At 60.7% G+C, this 18,222-nt stretch overlaps 1 protein-coding gene across 1 annotated transcript in view; it reads right to left on the bottom strand.

Moving 5' to 3' along the window:
- Window positions 1-1,224: 1,224 nt before the first annotated feature.
- Window positions 1,225-18,222, bottom strand: part of RUNX3 (RUNX family transcription factor 3) — a 29,282-nt gene continuing 12,284 nt past the window's right edge. The window contains exons 4-5 of the mRNA XM_035019459.1: window positions 9,418-9,576; window positions 1,225-4,323 (exon numbers count right to left, since the gene is read on the bottom strand). Coding sequence (XP_034875350.1) covers window positions 3,797-4,323; window positions 9,418-9,576 — 686 coding nt within the window. The 3' untranslated portion in view covers window positions 1,225-3,796. The remainder of the gene's footprint in view (window positions 4,324-9,417; window positions 9,577-18,222) is intronic.

The raw sequence follows: 18,222 nt of genomic DNA, 5'->3' as shown, positions 1-18,222 counted from the left end.
CCCCCTCTTCCTCCCCCCCCCCCCCCCCCCCCCCCCCCCCCCCCCGCCCCGGGGCCCAGTCCCAGGACTTCTTCCCGCCTCAGTTCTTGTCTTGGATGCACTGGGTGCGCTGGTCCGTGCCTGCTGGGGGAAGGCGATGGAGCTTTGAGTCAGGGGCTCTAGAGGCCACAGCTCCTCTCCCAGCAGCCATGGCACCAAAGTGTGGCTGGGGCGCAGGGGCTTGAACTGTGGTCCCCTCCTAATCTCCACGATTGCCCACAAAGTGACCCCCAACTCAACCCATTTCTGGAAGCAGAGTGTTGGCCTGTCCAGGACCAGCCCTGCTCATGCCAGGTAGATGCCACCCAAGCACACTCAGAAATTCTGCAGCTGGGGTTGGGGCCTTGCTGGGAGACAGCCTGCCGCCCCTGGGGCCCAACGGGTGCTGTGGGGGCAGGGGCCCGGATCAAGGGTTTAGGCCGAGGAAAGGGAAACTTCCTGTCGGGTGTTGAGTTTCAGGCAGACCGACCTAACGGAAAGGGGCAAAGTCTTGGGATTAGTTTTGAAGTATTTTCATTAGAGAATAAGGTCTGTTCTGTGAAAATTCACCCCCTCAGGTCCCACCTGGACAGGCACGGGCGGCCGGGCCTCTTCGCTGGCAAGCACCGAGACAGGTCCCCGGGCAGTCACACGCACAGCGCCCACCGTCAGCCACAAACATCTCTGGGGAGATGGGAGGCCAGGTGACACCCTCTCTTTGCACCTTTACTGCCTCATCTGCAAACGGGGGGAGCTGACCCAGCTGCCTGCTTTGTAGTTCTGATCTGCTGCTAAACTGCTGTGGGCCCAGCAAACACAGGCCCCGGGGCGGGGTGCTCCCCGAGGCTGTGCTCCCTCCACCCGCCTCTGCCCCCGCCCCACTCCGAGCCTGGGGAACAAGGTGGGGTACACTGCTCCTTCGGGCTACTTGTGAGTCGTGGTGGCACCATGAAGACCTGTCTGATGTCCCTCTGGGGTTCCAGCCACACCAGGAGGAGGCCGCATTTGCCCAGAGCGGTTCCCGTGGTCATTACTGATGGAGCTGGATGCAGGGAGGCCAAGGTGCTGGAGGTCTCCAAAGCAGTGGGTTTAGTCCTGTTCCTGTCCCCAGGCCCTGCCCTGTTCCTCCTTGGCCACGGTCGGAGAGCCCCCCACCCCCACCCCGCCGGCTTCCAACCCCATACACACAGCCCTAGAAGTCTGGCATTGGGATCCTTCAACACATCTCAGAGTTATATTATTGTAACAAATCAGTCAAAATTCCATTTTACAGTTAAATAGTACAGAAGACAGACAGTTTACTGTACAGCAAGTTGTGCATTGAAAACAAACACACTAAGCAAATTATAGTGCAAAGCAGTTTCCACCCCTCCCCCCCTTCCCAGCTCTGGGACGGTTTCACTGAAGATGTGTGTGTGGCAGGTATTAACACCTCGACATGACAATATGTCACAAAGGCTCTGTACCCACCACCACCAAGCTTACAGTAATATGGTATCAAACCCCCTCCGTTTCCTTGTGCTTTCTAAATCAGTGTGTTCGCCGAGGACAACTTTAAAGCAGCCTTGTAAGTAAGGACCCATTCCTAGCAGCCCGAGCCGTCTGTACCCACTATGGGCCTTAAAAACAGACTCGGCATGGCTGTCATCGCTTTTAGTCGGCGGGGGCAGGGGTGGTGGGGGTGTTGGGGGGGTGGGGAGGAGATCCATTTATTTCCTGTCTCTGCCCCTACCAGGCCTTGGCTATCAGGAAGGGCTAGTAATCCGGAGTGGGGCTACAAAGTGCTGGGCACTGGGAACCCCAGGGCGCCTCCCATGCAGGCCTGGGGCCAGTCTGCAACCACAGAGAACAGGCATGAGGGAGGTACCAGGGCAATGGATTTGTAGCTGCTTCCTGAGAAGGGGTGGGGAGCCCCCCTGGGTGCAGGGAATCAGCAGGACACCCCAGCAGCTATCTTGAAGAGATGGAGACTGCTTTTTCCAGTGAGGACAGGACCAGAGAAACTGCAGCGGGAGGGGTTTGAGTGAGATCACCACAAGGACTTCCTAGCTCGCTGGAGTGTGTATCCGGTGCGCATCATCTGGTTGCTGTTACAGGTCGGGGGTGGCACGGCAGGCCGAGAGCGATCACAGAGACGACAAGGACGGAGGGCAGGTTGTCACATCCACAGAGGATGTGGCTGAAACGATGACTGAAAACCACACGCTGTCTAGCCTTTACGGGTCTTCTTGTCCTTTCCACTTGCGCCTTTTTAGAACTAAACTCAGACATGAGCATCTGTGCAGCCTGAACCCCTGGGCAGGTCCTGCTTTCCCATCTGCAAACTAAAGGGGCAACACCTCCCCCCTGAGGACAGGGGGTGCTGCGCCGAGGCTGGCCAGCCCTTTGGTCCCGCCGCCCCGCAGCCGCGGCTCCCCACCTCTCCAATTCCTCTTGGGCAAATGTCTGCGAGCCGCAGATGTGAGCTCTAGCGTCGCCTGGGGTTCCCTTGGGTCCCCACCAACGTGGGCCTTCGGCTGGAAGTTGGTAGGACGCCGGAAGGCCTTACAATGCCACACTCTCTGAAGGCAGCGGGGCTGCTGGTCCCTACTGTAGGGCTTTACCTCTAAGAGACCGTGGGTTTGAAAATGTTTGATGCCTCTTATTCTAAAAACTGGTTTTTGTTCAAGCCTGCTTTTGGGGCACAGACTGGTTCAAGATGGAGTGCCGCCAAAGGCTGGAGGACCTGGCCGGGCCTGCCCACAAGGCTGGGGGCTGGGGGCGTGCACAGCTTGGCTGGACCGAGGTGGGACAGGGTTGCCGGAATCTGACCCCGTGACCTCTCACCCCGATGCCTTCTGCTAGGACCTCTCTGGTCCCTGTGCTCTTTCCAAAAATGGCAATTCTGAGACCAGCCAAGGAGGCGGGGGAAGGGGGATCCCTGGCCCTCCACCAAGAGAAGAGAGGGTGAACACCTTGGGCTGGTAAAGTGCACGGAGGACCTGTCTGCAGGTGTTTTTCCTGGTTTTAGGGACCCGCTGCCATTGGCTAGTCTATGGGGCTTGGGACCCGCAGACAGCTGGGACAGGGTGGGAGGCTTTCAGCTGTTAGGAACTCTAGGGAAGCAGAGCTGGGTGGGGCGGGGGGCAACTGGCTTGGGGGTCTTCTCATCCCATCTCTGCCGGCGACTTCCTAGGGCCTCTGGATGGGTCCCGTCCCCATCTATACAATGAGGGGAAACCCTCTCAGGGGCGGGGAGACCTTCCAGTTCTGATTCAGTTTGCGTAAATGCCGAGGGAGGGCTGGGCCCATGGGGTAACAGGGTCTCTGAGGAAGGGGAGGGGGTGGGGAGGTCTTTCCAGGGCCCCGTGGGTCAGACGCAGGCCATGTGGGCAAATGCCACCTCTCTCTGGAACAGATGGTCTCTGCCCCCCAGGGGACCTGGGCCCTGTGATAGCACCGGGCACGGCTGGGGACAGCCAGGTTCTTCCCGGGGAGGTGGCAGGAGGCTACCTTCCCACAGGCACGGGGGATGAGATGAGGATCTGCGCTACAGGGCAGCGGCCTGAGGGAGGTCCCTACCTATCTGTACAACGACGTGGCTGGACTAGATGCTCTCAGAGCCACCCACCAGCTCCGGGCCCCAGGACTCGTGGACCCTGGGCCCACGACTGGCCCGGAGCATAAGTCCCATTCCTGCCCCGAGCCTCGGAGCCGGGCCAGCCACTTGCCGGGAAGGTTCGTGGGGTCCCTGCCTCCGTCGGGAGCAGTCCGCCTGGAGCCGGGGGAGGGCGGGGGGTCAGTAGGGCCGCCACACGGCCTCGTCCATGCGGCCCGGCGTGCTCAGGGCGGTGGGGGAGTTGCTGTGGCTGCCGTCCGCCTCCACGCTGTCGCTCTGGCCGCCCAGGCTGGGGTTCATGAGGTTGCCGGCGGCGACGGACGCGCTGCTGGTGCAGGAGGCCAGCATGCGGGTGGGGGAGCGGTCGCCCCCGCTGCCGCCGGCCACCATGGAGAACTGGTAGGAGCCGGAGGATGCGCCGTAGTAGAGGTGGTAGGGGGACGGGTTGGCCTGGAAGGGCCCGCTCTGGTTCTGCGGGGCCCCTGGGTAGGGCGGCGGGAGGTAGGTGTGGTGGAAGCGGCTGGTGGCCGGCATGCTGGCCACGCTGAGGCCGCCCGAGGGCGTCGCGCTGTAGGGGAAGGCGGCCGACATGGCGCCCGGGTAATGCATCCTGGGGTCCGGGAAGCGGCTCTCCGTGAACGTCTGCAGCGCCGGGAAGGAGCGGTCAAACTGGCGGGGGTCGGAGAAAGGGTTCAAGTCCGAGGTGCCTGGGGGACAGCAAGGGGGACAGTCAGCCACAGTCTGACAGCACCCCAGGGGGGCCTCTTCAAGAACGACCTTGGGAGGGGCGCCTGGGTGGCCCATTGGTGGGGCACCCGGCTCCGTTTCGGCTCAGGTCATGATCCCAGGGTTGTGAGATCGAGCCCTGCGCGGGGCTCCATATTCAGCAGGGAATCTGCTTAAGACTCCCTCTCTGCCTGTCCCCGCTGAACACGTGTGCTCTTTCTCTCTCTCAAATAAACAAATCTTTTTCTTTTTTTAAAGATTTTATTTATTTATTTGATAGAGAGCTAGCACAGCAGGGGGAATGGGAGAGGGAGAAGCAGGCTCACAAGGAGGGAGCCTGACGCGGGACTCGATCCCAGGATCCCGGGATCATGACCTGGGCCGAAGGCAGACACTTAATGACTGAGCCACCCAGGCGCCCCAAATAATTAAAAAAAAAAAAAAAAGAATGAAGCGTCGGGGCTCTGGTTCACCGGCCAATTGCGGGGAATCCCTGCTTCTAGATCTGCCTCCGCTCTTACTGCCCTGGGCTGCTTGCAGGCTGGAGTCTGCCCGGCTCGGAATGCGGCCCCACCTGGGAGGCAGGTGAGAGCAGGTGCCTGGGCCATGGGTGGCCTTGGAGGCCTCCGTGGGCACGTGGAGAAGGGGGAGGACTTTCCCTTCTCCTCATGGAGTCCTCTTTACAGCCTAGCAGTGCAGAAGCCTGTCCAGGGCATGAAGGTGGGCCCACCTGGGCTGCTGGGGGTGTGAGGAACAGCTTCTGCCTTCCTCCCTCGCTGTTAATAACTGGTAAGACTGTGGGTATGAAGAGAGTCTCCAATGGTGCTCTGAGCTTGGGAGCTGGAGCATGCTTTTACAGATAAGGAAACTGAGGCCCAGAGAGAGAGACTGATTTTCCTAATTTTGCAAAGGAAGGACTGGAGCTCATCCCAAGGCCTCTGCTTTCGGCTCCCTGCTGCTGGATGTGTGCACCTCTCCTGCCCAGGTGGGGCTCAGGTAGCTTCCAGGAGCTCCTGCTGGTGTTGTGGGGGCTGGCTCCACAGCCGCTGTCTGTCCCTCACCGTGGGCCTGTGTCCCCAGGGCTGTCCTGTGGGCTGAGGCTGACCGGGGGCCAGACAGGGAAGAGACGCCACCTTCACCTGGCTCAGCAGCAAAGGGAGACGGCAGCTGGAGGGGCTTGGTGGGCCGAACGCGCCTTCACACGGAGGGACCCGGCGTCCAGCCAGGCCCTGCCCTAGTTCCTGCAGGTATGGGTCCTCACTGGACTCCCAGACAAGAGCCTCTCAGCCTCTGCGCCCTACTCTTGCAGTCACAGACCCCCTGAACCTCAGCATTCAAAGGGGCTTCAGGATTGAGTCTAACCCCTTCAGTAGGAAAACTCAGGCCTAGAGAGGGTGAGGCGCTTGCCTAAGGGTCACACAGCACACAACCTGGCACAGAATCCTAGGGCTCAGGTTCTGAGCTCTGGAATGGGCCTGACAGGTAGCTGTCCTGTCTCTGAGGCAACCCAGCACGGCACTTATCCTGGTTGTGTGTTGTGTGTATCCTGGTTGTCTGACACTTACTGGTTGTGTGTCCTTGGGCAAGTCACCTAACCTCTCTGTGCATATCTTCCCACATGAAAAATACAGGCAGTAACAGTTGCTAGGGGTTAAATTAGTTCCTACATGTGAAATGCTTAGACCCACACAGAGTAGAGGCTCCGATGAGGGTTTGCACTGTGCACCGGCTGGAGCACCTCTTGCTCTGAGCACCCGAGAGAACTGGCCCGTGCAGGGCCCTGCAAAGGGGGGTCCCTGACCCTGGGCTTTCCTTGTACCCTGGCCGAGGGGGTGACTCTGGGCAGCAGTAGAGAGGTGGATGATCCCCCAGTGGTGGTCCCGAAGGCAAGTCTGTCTGGCCCCAACCCCTCTGTGCTACCCCCACCAAATAGGACTCAGAGGGAGACCTGTCCCTTTCACGTGGCCAGCTCTACGTGGGCCCTGCCTGCTCTGAGGCTTGGCTAAGGGTGGTGAGCTGCAGGTCCCCTCAGGCCTCTAGTTTCCCCAGATCTGCCTGAGGTGCTGTGTGACCTCAAGTGACACCTGTAACTTCTCAGGGCTTTGGGACCTTCCTTCTCCACTGGGGGTGTTGCCTTAGCAGGCTCTGGTTCTGGTCCTGACTGTGAATCAGAATGGAACAACGCTCCCAGACTCCAGGTGGGTGGATGGGGGGGTCAAGGCGACGGATGACTGGGGCCTTCTGGAACATCTAGTATTTTAACAGGGCCCCTGGCAGGTCAGTGCTGCCCTGGGGTGTAAGGGGTCAGAGGTGCCTGGCTCCCCGCCTCAGCTCAGCACGCCAGGGCAGAAGGCCTTGTGGACAGCGCCTGGCTCCCCGAGCAGAGCCAAGCACGAGGCTGACACCCCCACTCTGAGCCCAGGAAGTGAGTGCCGCCCACGCGATGGGAGCCTCATCCTCCAAACAAAGGAAACCCAAGCAGGGACCCCAGAACGTGACAGTAGGGCTGCAGCCCAGGAAGCACAGGGCCCAGGAAGCCCAGGGCCGTGCAAGGTGGACCCGGGCCTGGTGCGTGTGGCCCTTGAAGTTCCCATGGGCTGTGGGCTCTGAGCTGGGCTCACCCAGACTGCCACTGTCCTCTCCTGCCTCACTGCCTGGGTAGTGGGGGAGGGCCTGCCCTCAGCACCCCTGTGGCTGCTACCCCGCACCCCCAACCCAGTAGCCCCAGGAAACCCGAGCTGGTCGGCTGAGGAGCAGCCAATCCCAACACTGGAAGGAAATGTTTATTTTCTTCTCCAAATTGCCCCAGCTGCTGCATGGTGGCTGAATGAGGCCTTTGAGCTGCGAGAAGCCCCCACCGTGGGCAGCCACAGCCGAGGGGGCCGGGGGCTGGCATCTGGAGGGGTCGGGGTCTCGGCACTGCTTACTAGTGACCAAAGCCAGGGGGTCAAAGCTATTAAGGGGCATCGACAGAAGTGATGGTGGGGTGCCCTGAGGGGAATCCCCAGGATAGAGTCTGAGGGCAGAGGCTCATCCCACCACAGGGGGAATGCCAATGAGGGGGCCCTAAACCCGGCCCTGCCAACACCCCTCTTCTTCCCACATTACAGATGAGAATACTGAGGTTCAGAGAGGTGAAGTAATCTGCCTGAGATCACAGCCGGGACCTGGCAGAGCTGGATCCCTAGCCAGGTCCACCTGACGGCAAAGTTCACTCCGGAGAGCACAGGCCCCGGAAGGGGGAGAGCTGGCTGGGGCAGAGGGCCACACAGGCTGCCCGTGGGTGTGGAGGGAGGGCCTGGGGGCCCTGCCTCAGGATGCTGCAGAAGGGGAAGGACTGGGTCAGCCACACCCCATACAGGCCCAGCCTCCTCTCCTCCCAGCCCCAGGGTGGAGGTAGGGATTCTGGCCCGGCCCTTAGTGGCCGGACAGGGGGCGGGTAGGCTTGCCTCAGGCTCTGTAGGCACCAATTTCTAGGCCGTGTCCGTCACCTGTGGCAGGGGAGAGGTAGGTGTTCCTTCCATGGGAGCTGCTGCACAGGAAGCCATTGTTCACCCTCACCTTCTAGAATCTGGGGCTCCCAGGCCGGGCTCCAATACCCCCTGGGCCCCAGCTGTGCCCATGGCAGGGAAAGGCCTGGCGTGTCAGGCCAGTGTGCCTTGACAAGGGCTGGCCTGGGAGAGATGGGAGCAGGGACAGCTTTCGGGCAGGGGCGGACAGGAACCTGGAGAGCAGATTACCTCTCCCGGTCTCTTGAGGTCAGACCCCCATGCGCAGGCCCCCCGGGGCTCAAAACCACTGACTGCCTCAAACTCACTAGCCCACGGGTCTCTCCTCACCTTGGGGGCTCAGCAAGGCCAAGAGCAGAAGCTTCCTATCCCGGAAAAGAAGGGACCGTCTCTTCATGCTGCGAGGCCGTATCAAGACCCCGGCCACTGCATCACGCCTGGCGCACGTGGCAAGGGCTGGGGGCAAGGCCTCCCTTAGTGGAGGGCCCCAGTAAGCCCCAAGCCCGTCCTGGAGCATGGAGAAGGGGGTCAGCTCGCACCCCACCCTGGGCTCTTCCTGCTTGGGGCCCCCTTGTCTGCACCCTCAGAAGTGCAGGAAGTTCCTGGGAGCAGGTGTGTGGGGGACTTCGGACCTGGTCATCGATGGGCTCTGTGACCCAAGAGTGGCTCTTAATCTCTTGGGCCTCAGTTCACTCCTCTGCTAGATGGGTCGTAAGCAGGCCCTGCAGGAATGGCCACTCTTGGCACTTCGGACGAGGGCTCTCTGCCCCACCTGGTCCAAGGGCCCATCACACACAGGCTCCTGTGCCCCAGCCTGCTGGCTGAGAGGGCCCGGAAAACGGAGGAGATGCTCCTCACTGCGCCATGCATGGACCTGCCCCGGGCCAGGCATGCATCTCCTCTGCAAGGCCTCCTCGTGCCTGCCGCGTCCCCCCAGGCAGTGGGGACACAGACGCTGTCTGGGGCCTCAGCTGAGAGGCCGCCCTCGTCTTCTCTGTTTGGGAGAAGTCTCTGGGCCAACGGGGGACTTTCCCCAGAAAATGCTGTGTGTGTCCAGGGCTGCACCATTGCTTTGCTGTTTACAAACGCTGCCCGAGTTCTGTCGTGGCCTCAGAATGTCACCCCAGCCCTGGGCAGAGGCATCCACCACTGCCCCTCTTTCAGATGGCTCAGGAGGGGGCACGTGGGGTCCACAGGCTCCTTAGATAAGTCATGCCCCAATTTTAATGGGTACACTATGGGATTAATACCCATGTCCCTCAGGAGACCGTGAGTTCCTGGAGGCAGGGCCTGTGTCTATTCATGCTGATCCCGTGCGTGGCACGTGGTAGGCGTCTGTACATGTTTGCTGAGTGAATGAACGAAGGGCCTAGCCCAAGTCTGGGCACACAGTATCCCCAGGAAACATCTGTAGGAGCCAATGAGCAAGAGCGCCCTCTTTCATCAAACAAGGCAGTGCAGTGAATGACCTTCAAATGAGCCTTTGGTCTGGAGAAGCAGGACCACGTCCAGGGTCCCGTCCACCCCCCCTCCACCCCCCGCACCCCGGCTCCCCCTGTGCCGTACCTTGGATGGGGGTCTGGGCCTGGCTGCTATAGTGGCTGGTGGTGCTGATTGAGCCACGGGGACTGGGCGTGCTCGGGGTCACCCGCATGCGCAGCCGTTCCAGGTCCCCGAAGCGGTCAGGGAATGGCTTGGTCTGGTCCTCCAGCTTCTGCCGGTGCCCTGCAGAGCATGGGGAGCCCATCAGCAGCTGGTTCCCGAGAATCTCAGGGGGACAGAAATGCCTCACTCTGCTGGGAGGTTCTCCCTGAGGTCCAACCTGAGACCTCTGCAGGGACAATCCTCAGGTGACTACCAACCTCTTTGCTGAGGTTCCCACAGGCTTTCTGGACAGAGAGTGGCCACGATGTGCTGTCTTGGGGCTGCCATGATGGTCTGTCTCACCCCTGCCTGCTTGAGTAGGAATACACGTGCTTCTACCTGAACCTCTACAGCCCACTGTGCAGAAGGGGAAACTGAGGCAGCAGGCCTGTGAAAAGTGGCTCAAGGGGGCTCCTGTGGGACGAGGGAGAGAACCCAGGAGTGCTGCCACCCTCTGCCTCCCAGTGTCCCAGAACCCCCCCACTCCCCACATCTACAAGAATAGCGGGAGGTGGTCCTGCAGTGTGACAGCCGGCTGCTCCAGCCCTGAGCCACCCTGGGACCCCCAGGGCGCGCTTCTCCTCTCCCGGAAGGCCTTGGACAGAAGGGAAAATCCGCTGGGATGAGAAGAGGCCTGGGGCACTTCTGGGCGGGGCTGAGCTCCCGCCTCTGACTGGAAGCTGGGGACAGGGGACCAGCACCCCTGGCTTGGGGCATCACACCCAGACAAACTGCTAGCATTTCCCATGACTTCTCTGCCGGGGCCCACTCACGAGGGGCCCCAGCTTCGTCTCCCGGGCCCCGGGGGTGTGGGCAGGGTCGGGCTGCCACGCCCCCGTCTCTGCGGCCTAGCTGAGGCTACCCTCACGCCTTCCGAATGACGTCAAGCTTGCGGGGACTCCCCCTCCCTTTTTCAATTATTCATTTTATATTTCACAAGCAACACATGAACCGCTACAAAAATAAAAGCATTACAGAGTTACAGGTCAGGCTAATGGCTCCTTTGACCCACCCTAAACCCCTCCCCAGAAGCCCCCACGTGGTCAGTTTGGTGGTCTTTCCAGCCTTTTTTGGTGTCACAGCATGGAAAACATGGAGCAAGTTTCTCACAGAACCTCTTGAACGTTCTCAGCCTGGTTTGTCATTCTCTAGCTCGCTTTTCCAGGAGCACATCCCAGAGTCCCACCTCAGTTTCCTGATCTGTAAAATGGGGGGAGTAACCCAGCCCCATGGTAACAGCGCAATTCCCGCTACACTTTGGGAGCCCCCCCTGGGGCACAGTGAGGGCACAGCGAGGAGGAGGAGGACCGGCCACTAGCCAGCAGATGTCCCTCGACCGGCATGTCACAGCCCCAGAGGCCACAGCTCACTCAGCCCCTCATCCTCTAGGATGGATGATTAGGCTCTTCTCACATTTCCTCCGCTATTCACATGCGGTACTCTCCAGAACCACCCTCCTCACACCTCTTTGTGTCTGGGGATTTCTCCAGCACAGACACTAGAATGGGCTGATCAGCCAGACACCAGCCATTAGCCTAACATCCGAGGCTGGACCGTTCCTCTCCACCAGACCCCGACCCTGAGGCAGGAGGCCAGGCAAACAGGGCGGTCAGGTTCTCTTTTTACAAAGAGAATTGCAGCTCAGAGAGGTGCAGAGGCTTGCCCTCAGTCACACAGTGAGGAAGGAAGGGATGTCCTGGATCTGGGATCCCTTGGAGAAGCATGGGGAGCAGCTAAGGGAGAGGCAAGGCTTGCCTGAGTCCTCGGGTCCGCAGTGACATGCCGAGTTTTCTGGATTGACAAGGAGAGGAGAAGTAGGTGGGAGGGAAAATAGAAACCCTCACTGTTCTTCCTGAGGCCTGGAAACATGCTGGGGGCCTAGAAAAGCATGAAATGACTAGTGACTGCCCTTGGGAATGAGGAAACAGAGTTGGAGGCCTCAAAATGGGTTTGATTTCTGATTTTCAAAATGGGGATGCAATGGATTCTGGCACCAGACATGCCCAGGCTCCCTGCCCATCCCTGCCTCAAATGGGCATCCCAGTGCTCTTAGAGATGAACCCGTAGTCCTGGGAGCCACAGTGGGCTCAGCAAGTCATCAAGAAGCAGGGAACCCACTTTCTCCTCGGAGGACGCCCGAGGCCTGGAGCCCAAGGGACACTGTCAGCTGGGATGAGAACACTTAGCTTCCAGCCAGGACCCCCTGGGCTGCCTCCCAGGACCATTGGTAAGGGGGCAAATGGAGGCTGGGGTGACTTGAGCTGGAGCTGGGGCTGCAGACTCTGATGCCTGTGGGGGCCAGGCAAGTCACATAAGTGAGGCACATGGGATGGTTGGGGAGTGGGGCAGACTGGAGAGGGTGTGCCTTACAGAAGGGGTAGGTGCCACCCGGTCCAGCTGGCCAGTGCCCTGATGTGGGTGGGCCCAGTGTGGCCAGAGCTTCCCGTTTACCAGAAGAAACCTGCTTTGATGTGAAATCTTTACATGTTGGCAATTAATTCCAACACTGCAAAAAAAGAAAAAGGAAAAAACCCCCAACCCCCAAACCAACCTGTAGGATGTGTCCTGCTCACGGGCTGCCAGTTTGCAACCTCAAAGTTTGAGATTTCATTTTCTGGTGGGTTGGGTAACTTTAGCCAACTGAGGACTGCTTAACAGAGACCCCTCGGGAGGTGGTCTCTAGGGGCGTGTCTCAGGGCTCAGCCCCGAGGGGCCTTGGAAGACATGTTGTTGACACGGCTGTGGTGGCCCCTGAAAATGGCGGGGTGATGTGGACAAGCTGGGGGACAAACGAATTCAGAACAATCTCAACAGGCAGGAAGTCGGCCGGATAGACGTGGGGGGACTGCAGACTGACCTGCGAGCAGCTTGAGTGCAGAGATTCTGGGTGTCTCAGTCAACCACAAGCTTGACGTGAGCCAACGGGGCGCTGCCAGGACAGCTGAAAAACCTCAGGCCTTGTCATTACCGTCACTGGGGGGACGAAGTCCTGTCTCTGAGTCACGCTGTATACCAAGTGTTCACGCTCGCGCCCGCAGCCCAGTGGAAGGAGGGCGGGGTTCCCAGCCAGCGTGGGCTCAAGGACGGGCCTGCCACCTGTGCGCCCCGTGGCCTCACCCGAGTCCCCACCCCCCCGCAAGCCGCAGTGTCCCCTTCGCGGCCAAACAAGGTCTCCGAATGCGCCCCGGCCACACGGGCCACTTGCATCCCAGCGCATGCCCCGGGAGGCAGGATTATCATGCCCACGTCAGAGACCGGGACGCCGGGGCCGCGGTGGTCAGCTGGACACAAAGCCGGGACGGCAGAACCAACACCGGCGTGCAGACCCCCGAGGCCAAGTCCACGGAATGTTCTTCCTCCTGACAGTCTCCTTTTTGCTCCCACTGCCCAGGTGGGGCTACTGAGGCTTCCAGCTGAGATGTGCGCCAAGCGGTTGGTTTGGGGTAGAAATCAGGTCATCTGGCCCGAGAGCACGCCCTCCACCATAGGGGGCTCTGCTTCGCCAGGGCCACGCTTCCTGGAGCAGGGCTGCTCTGACAGCACTCTGCGACTCGCCTCCTTGCCGCTGTGGGACTCCGGGGCCACTGCCAGGGAGGGGCCAAGGGAAGCTGAGGGGGCTCCACGTGGCCAGGGCGCCAGAGAGTCTCCGAGCCACAGGGCCCCGGCCGTCACATCTGGAGCAGAACGGAACTTCCTGTGCCCGAGGAGAGATGGGCCCACAGAATAGACCTCTTTCATTTGGCCACCCACAGCGGGAGCGGGCTGGGAGCTCTGGCCCCGCTCACGTGGCCACCTGGGGCCCAGCCCTGTCACACCGTGCCTCAGTTTCCCCTCCGCACAGCTTGCTCACGGAGGCCCCTCGAGCTCTGAAAGTCTCCGGCTGACGCTTACAAAGCTCAGCCCCTGGCCACCTGAGGGCCTCCAGAAGGAGGGAAGGCAGGGCTGCCTCGACTGCACGGCTCAGCCCCCACCACCCACCTCCTCTGTGCTGCTCTTCCCGGCGTTTCTCAGGTAGTCCCTCACACCCCAGAGCCACGGCGCAGGGGGAGCCCCTGCCACGAACGCTTCCCTGTCGCTCGGGGCTCACCCCAAGGGCCTCTCCCCTGCAGGCAGACCCCCCCCCGTCCCCGCACCGAGCCTCTGCAGCACCTCCACAGGCCCCCAGCAGGAGCTAGCACGACCGGAAGTAAAACCAGCCGCCAGAACTCACGGAACGCTTCCTCCGCTCCAGCGTCTAAGTCGTCCACATGCCCTGCCTGGCTTCACCCTGCACTGTCCCTATTCTGCAGGTGAGGAAGTGGAGGCTGGTTGAGGGTCAGCGACATGCCTGAGGTCACGCAGATGGCTTGAGGCCATCTTCTCTTCCTGGAGGCCATCCTGCTAGAAAGGGGCCTGGGTTTTGATCATCAGGGCCTCCAGACAAGGGGTGTTAGGGCCCAGCCCGGCTCTCTGCAGGCCCAGGAGGGTGGGCCTGGGGAGAAGAGGAGAGGGTCTCAGTGGACTCCCCCAGGAGCCCTGCCCTGCTCTGAGGCTCAGGGCTGAGAGTCCAGCTCTCTAACCATGCTTTGCTCTCCCCCACCAAGCCCTTCTCCTCCTCTGGGCCTCAGCAGCCACACCTGCAATGTGGTTTCCCTACTGTCTAGCCCCCGAGGGGAGGATGAGCTGCAGGACAGACCCCAAGTGTTTAAAAGGAAAGCACTTTGCAGGGAGGATGGGGACCACCTGAGTAAGGCCCCACCTGGGCCCACCACACCTGGCCTGGGCTACCTGCCAGCCTCCAGGAGCTGGGCTCAGATCAGCACACCCCTGCAACACTGCCTCCCTTCGTGCTGGGACCCTCACTTGTGGAAGGGCGGGTCCCAGTGGCCCAGGCCTGTACGAGCCAGCTCTCACCCACTGGTGATCAGGGGTAGGTCACTCTCCCCCTCGGGGCTCCAGCTGTCTCATCTGTAATATGGAGATCCCATTCTGACTCCCGAGGGTGTGTGGACATGCTGCAGGAATTAGATGGGCAAGATGGACAGTCTGGCCTTGGCCCTCAAGGAAGGTACTCTGGGCTCCACAGTTCTTCCTTACTGGTCTACACAGTGAGTGTGCCCAGCCTCGCAGATGTTTGAGGAGGATCAGAAGAAGGGGAATGAATGCTGCGGCCCAGCCAGACTGGGTGATTCACCCAGGGTCACCCAGTGCTGGAGGCAGAGGACAAGGGCCGGGTTCTGGTTGGGGGCTCCCTTACCGCCAGTCCCAGGGCATCCTTCATCACCACCATCTGGGCCAGCATGGGGTCCCCGCACCTACCAGGTACCTGGTGCTTCTGGGGGAACCAGCGGGGCCATCCCCCTGCCTTCACGCTGGCCCAACGCCAGCCCCCGTGATGAGACTGGCAACCATCTCCGATGGGCCAGGCACTGTGCTAGGTGGGCCGTGCATGTCATCTACAAGGGCCACAGCCCTCTGAGAGGCTGCGACCAGTGCCCCCATTTTACAGATGGGAAAGTGGAGGCACGAGGTCAGGTCAAACCTGGAACGGTCAGCATGCTGCATGAAGCTTGGCAGCTCAGGTCTTGGCTTCCCAAGACCTCCAAGAGAGGAGTGCTATGTTGACGGGTACTGAGGCTCCACTGGCAAGAGACCAGCTCAGCCTCAGCGGGGTGGGGGAGGGACAGGAGGCAAAGGGGACGGGGAACAGGGAGAAGCAGAGCTGGGCAGGGCTCAGGAAGAGCATCGGCTGCCGGGAACAATGTGGGCCCCCGTGGCGGGGCTTTCACCCGTGTGAAGCCACTCGACCGCCTGGCCGGGCCCTGGTGCGGTCACAACGCAGACACAGCAGCCGCTGTCCGCCCAGCCGTGGGGTGGGGCACCCGGGCCCGAGGCCCGCTCTGTGGCCTGTCAGGAGATTTACACCCGACTCTTAACAACCGCGCGGACTCGCAGGCGGGTGCTGGGCCCCGGGTGGTCCGCCTTGAATCGGCCCCCTGTGAGCAGATGAAAGCTGGTCGGTGGCTGGGCAGGGAAATGGGCTGGCGGGGGGCCAGCGGGCAGGGAGGCAAGCGGCTCCCTCCCAGGGCTGCAAGTGGGGCTTCCATCGGCCTGGGGTTGATTAGGGGAAGCCGGGAGGTCTGAGATTAACCCCTTCCCTCCTGCTGGGTGCACTCCCCTGGGGATCAAGGGGATCCTGGGAGCCGGGGGCCAGAAGCCGTTGCCTCTCTGCAACCCGGGCATCCCTCTGCCTCCCCACACCTGGAGCTGTGAACGAAACTGGGGCAACTTTAGGACCCTCAAAGGCCCAGAGACAGGCTTAGTTAGGGTCACTTCTCCTGCCCATGCTGTCTGGGGCCCCCAGCAACCATTGGCTCTGTGCTCACTTCCTTCAGACCTCTCTGGTCAAATGTCACCTCTTTAAGAGGCCCCCACCTGGATCTGCTCCCTGCCCATGTCCCATCCGTGCACTCTCCACCCCTCCCCCCAGCTCTGTTTTTCTTCCTAAGACTTCTCACTACTTGAAATTAAGTCAGCTAATCATTTGCTTACTTCATTTATTCAACAAACAGTTACTGAGTACCTCCTAAGTGCTCATGTCTGTATTTCGGGGTCCCGGCCAGCATCTGGCAAAGCAGAGGAAAGAACCTCTGCCCCATGGAGCATAAGCACCGGTAAGGGGAGATGAGAAATAAATGAGTGAACTCTATAGCATCTTGGAAGGTAATCAGGACTCTAGGTAAAATCAAGGCTGGTAAGTGTGGGTGGGGGTGGGGGTGTGTATGATTTGAAACAACACGTCAGGGGAGGGCTCGCTGAGAAGTTAGAGTAAAGCCTTCATTCGGGGTGGGAAAGAGCAAGCCATGTATCCGGGGGTGTCCGGGGAGGAGTGTTCCAGGGAGAGAGAATAGCAGTGCAAAGGCCCTGAGGCAGGGATGTGGCTGGCCAGTTGGAAGACCAGCCAGGAGGCTGGGGTGGCCAGAGTGGGGTGAGTGAGGCCAAGGATGTCAGGGAGGAAGGCAGGGGGTAATGAGCACAGAGCAGGTGGGGCCCTGTGGGTCGTGGTGACCCCCGCTGTTTACCATCTTTCCCCGGAGCCTGTCTACTGGGTTCACTGTGGCATCCCCAGCTTCTAGAACAGTGCCAGACACATGAAAGGTGCCCGGGAAAATATTTGTTGAAATCATACCATGTACATTTTTGGGAAGAAAGGGCCCACAGGCAAGATGCCTGAACTGCCCCCCTCTGCCCCAGGCAGGATTAAGAACTTGGGTCCTACCCTTTCAGGTACCAGCACCTGCTAAGCCTGGAAGATGGGGTGAGTGGTTCTTAAACCACGGTCCATGCCAGAATTGCTAGGCACTGGACTGCCTCCTGCCTGAATCCTGGATCCTGCTCAGCCACCTGCTTTTTTAACCAGCCCCCAGTGACTATGAGGGACACCAGCATTGAGAACCTCAGAAACCAAGGCCACACAGGCAGGAAGCCACCAAGCCAGCCTTCAAACCCAGCCAGCCACCTGGCTGCAGATCGGGCATGCTCTGCAGGGCACCAGAGGGGAACGACCCAGCCACAGAACCCACAGCTGGGCCTCAGGGATCTGTAGACTCCCACTCCTTGGCTCCCAGAACCAGCCCCTACTCCCACCCCACTCCACAGGAGGCTCAGGCCTCACATGGGGTTGGGAGTCAGCAGGCAGGAGAAAAGCCCAGAAAGGAAATCCTGTGATCATCCATGAGGGTTTGGTACTTCCGGCGGGGCTGGGCAGCTACCAGCTCTTTTACCACTCAGGACGACCCCACAGGGCAGATGCTGAGAACTACTATCGTCCCCATTTTATAGATGAGCACAGGGAGGTGGGAAGGCCCTTCCAGGTGGCCCTCACTTCTCTGAGTCCTAGACTAGAGCCCGTGCGGGGCACTGAAGCTCACCCTTGGGCCAGGGGCTCTGCCTCCTGGCCTGTCCCCTCCTGGGGTGGCTGAGGGCCCGTTAACGGGGACTTCGCACCAGGCCTGGCGTGTGGGGAATGCCTGGCAGCCAGCAGCTGGCCTCTTACCTCATATAGGTGGGGACAGAGAGGCCCAGAAAGGAAGAGGACTTGTCCAAGGTCACAGACTGAAGGCCAGGTCAGGGTTAGAGGCCAGGGTGCTGGTGAGGCCTGACCCGCAGGCTGGGGTGGGCGGGGGCAGAAGCCAGCAGGTCCTCAGCACGGGCGGCCTGCAGAGCCGCCCCCTCCCACAGCTGCTCTTTTCCAGAAATCAGCTTCTGCTAAGATTTTTGTCTGAACAAGTCTCTTTAAACCCATGGGTCTGGCCCGTGCCAAGGCCCAGAGAGGGGCGCCATCTGCCTCAGGTCGCGGAGCCAGCCTAGCCTCCGACTCCAGCCTGTCCCCCGGCCCAGCTTCCTTTCCTTCCTCTTGCTGCCTCGTCTCCCTCTGGCCTCTACTGCCTTGTCCCGTGTCACCCTTCCCCATCAGCTCACCCCCCAGAAGGGCTGTCTCAGGTCTGGGGGACCCCAGGGGAGAGGAGTAGGCAGAGGATTCGAACTGGGGGCTCCCACAGGAGAGCTGAGCCTCTATCCTCATCCAGGGGCCTCAAGGGGGAGGGTGGGCGGCTCTGGGACGAGCGGGGCTGGACGTGGACGCCCTGTGGGATTCCAGGCATTGCTGGGCCCCCCAGGGAATGTTCCTAGCAAGCTCCGGGACCCCCTGCTCGCATGCCTCTACGGACTGGGTGCTTTGTGGAGTGG

The sequence above is a fragment of the Mirounga leonina genome, unplaced genomic scaffold (assembly GCF_011800145.1).
Source record: "Mirounga leonina isolate KUSES-001 unplaced genomic scaffold, KU_Mleo_1.0 Mir_173, whole genome shotgun sequence".
Taxonomy (NCBI): domain Eukaryota; kingdom Metazoa; phylum Chordata; class Mammalia; order Carnivora; family Phocidae; genus Mirounga; species Mirounga leonina.
The sequence above is the reverse complement of the archived record's forward strand: the minus strand, read 5'-3'. Positions and strand labels throughout refer to the sequence as shown.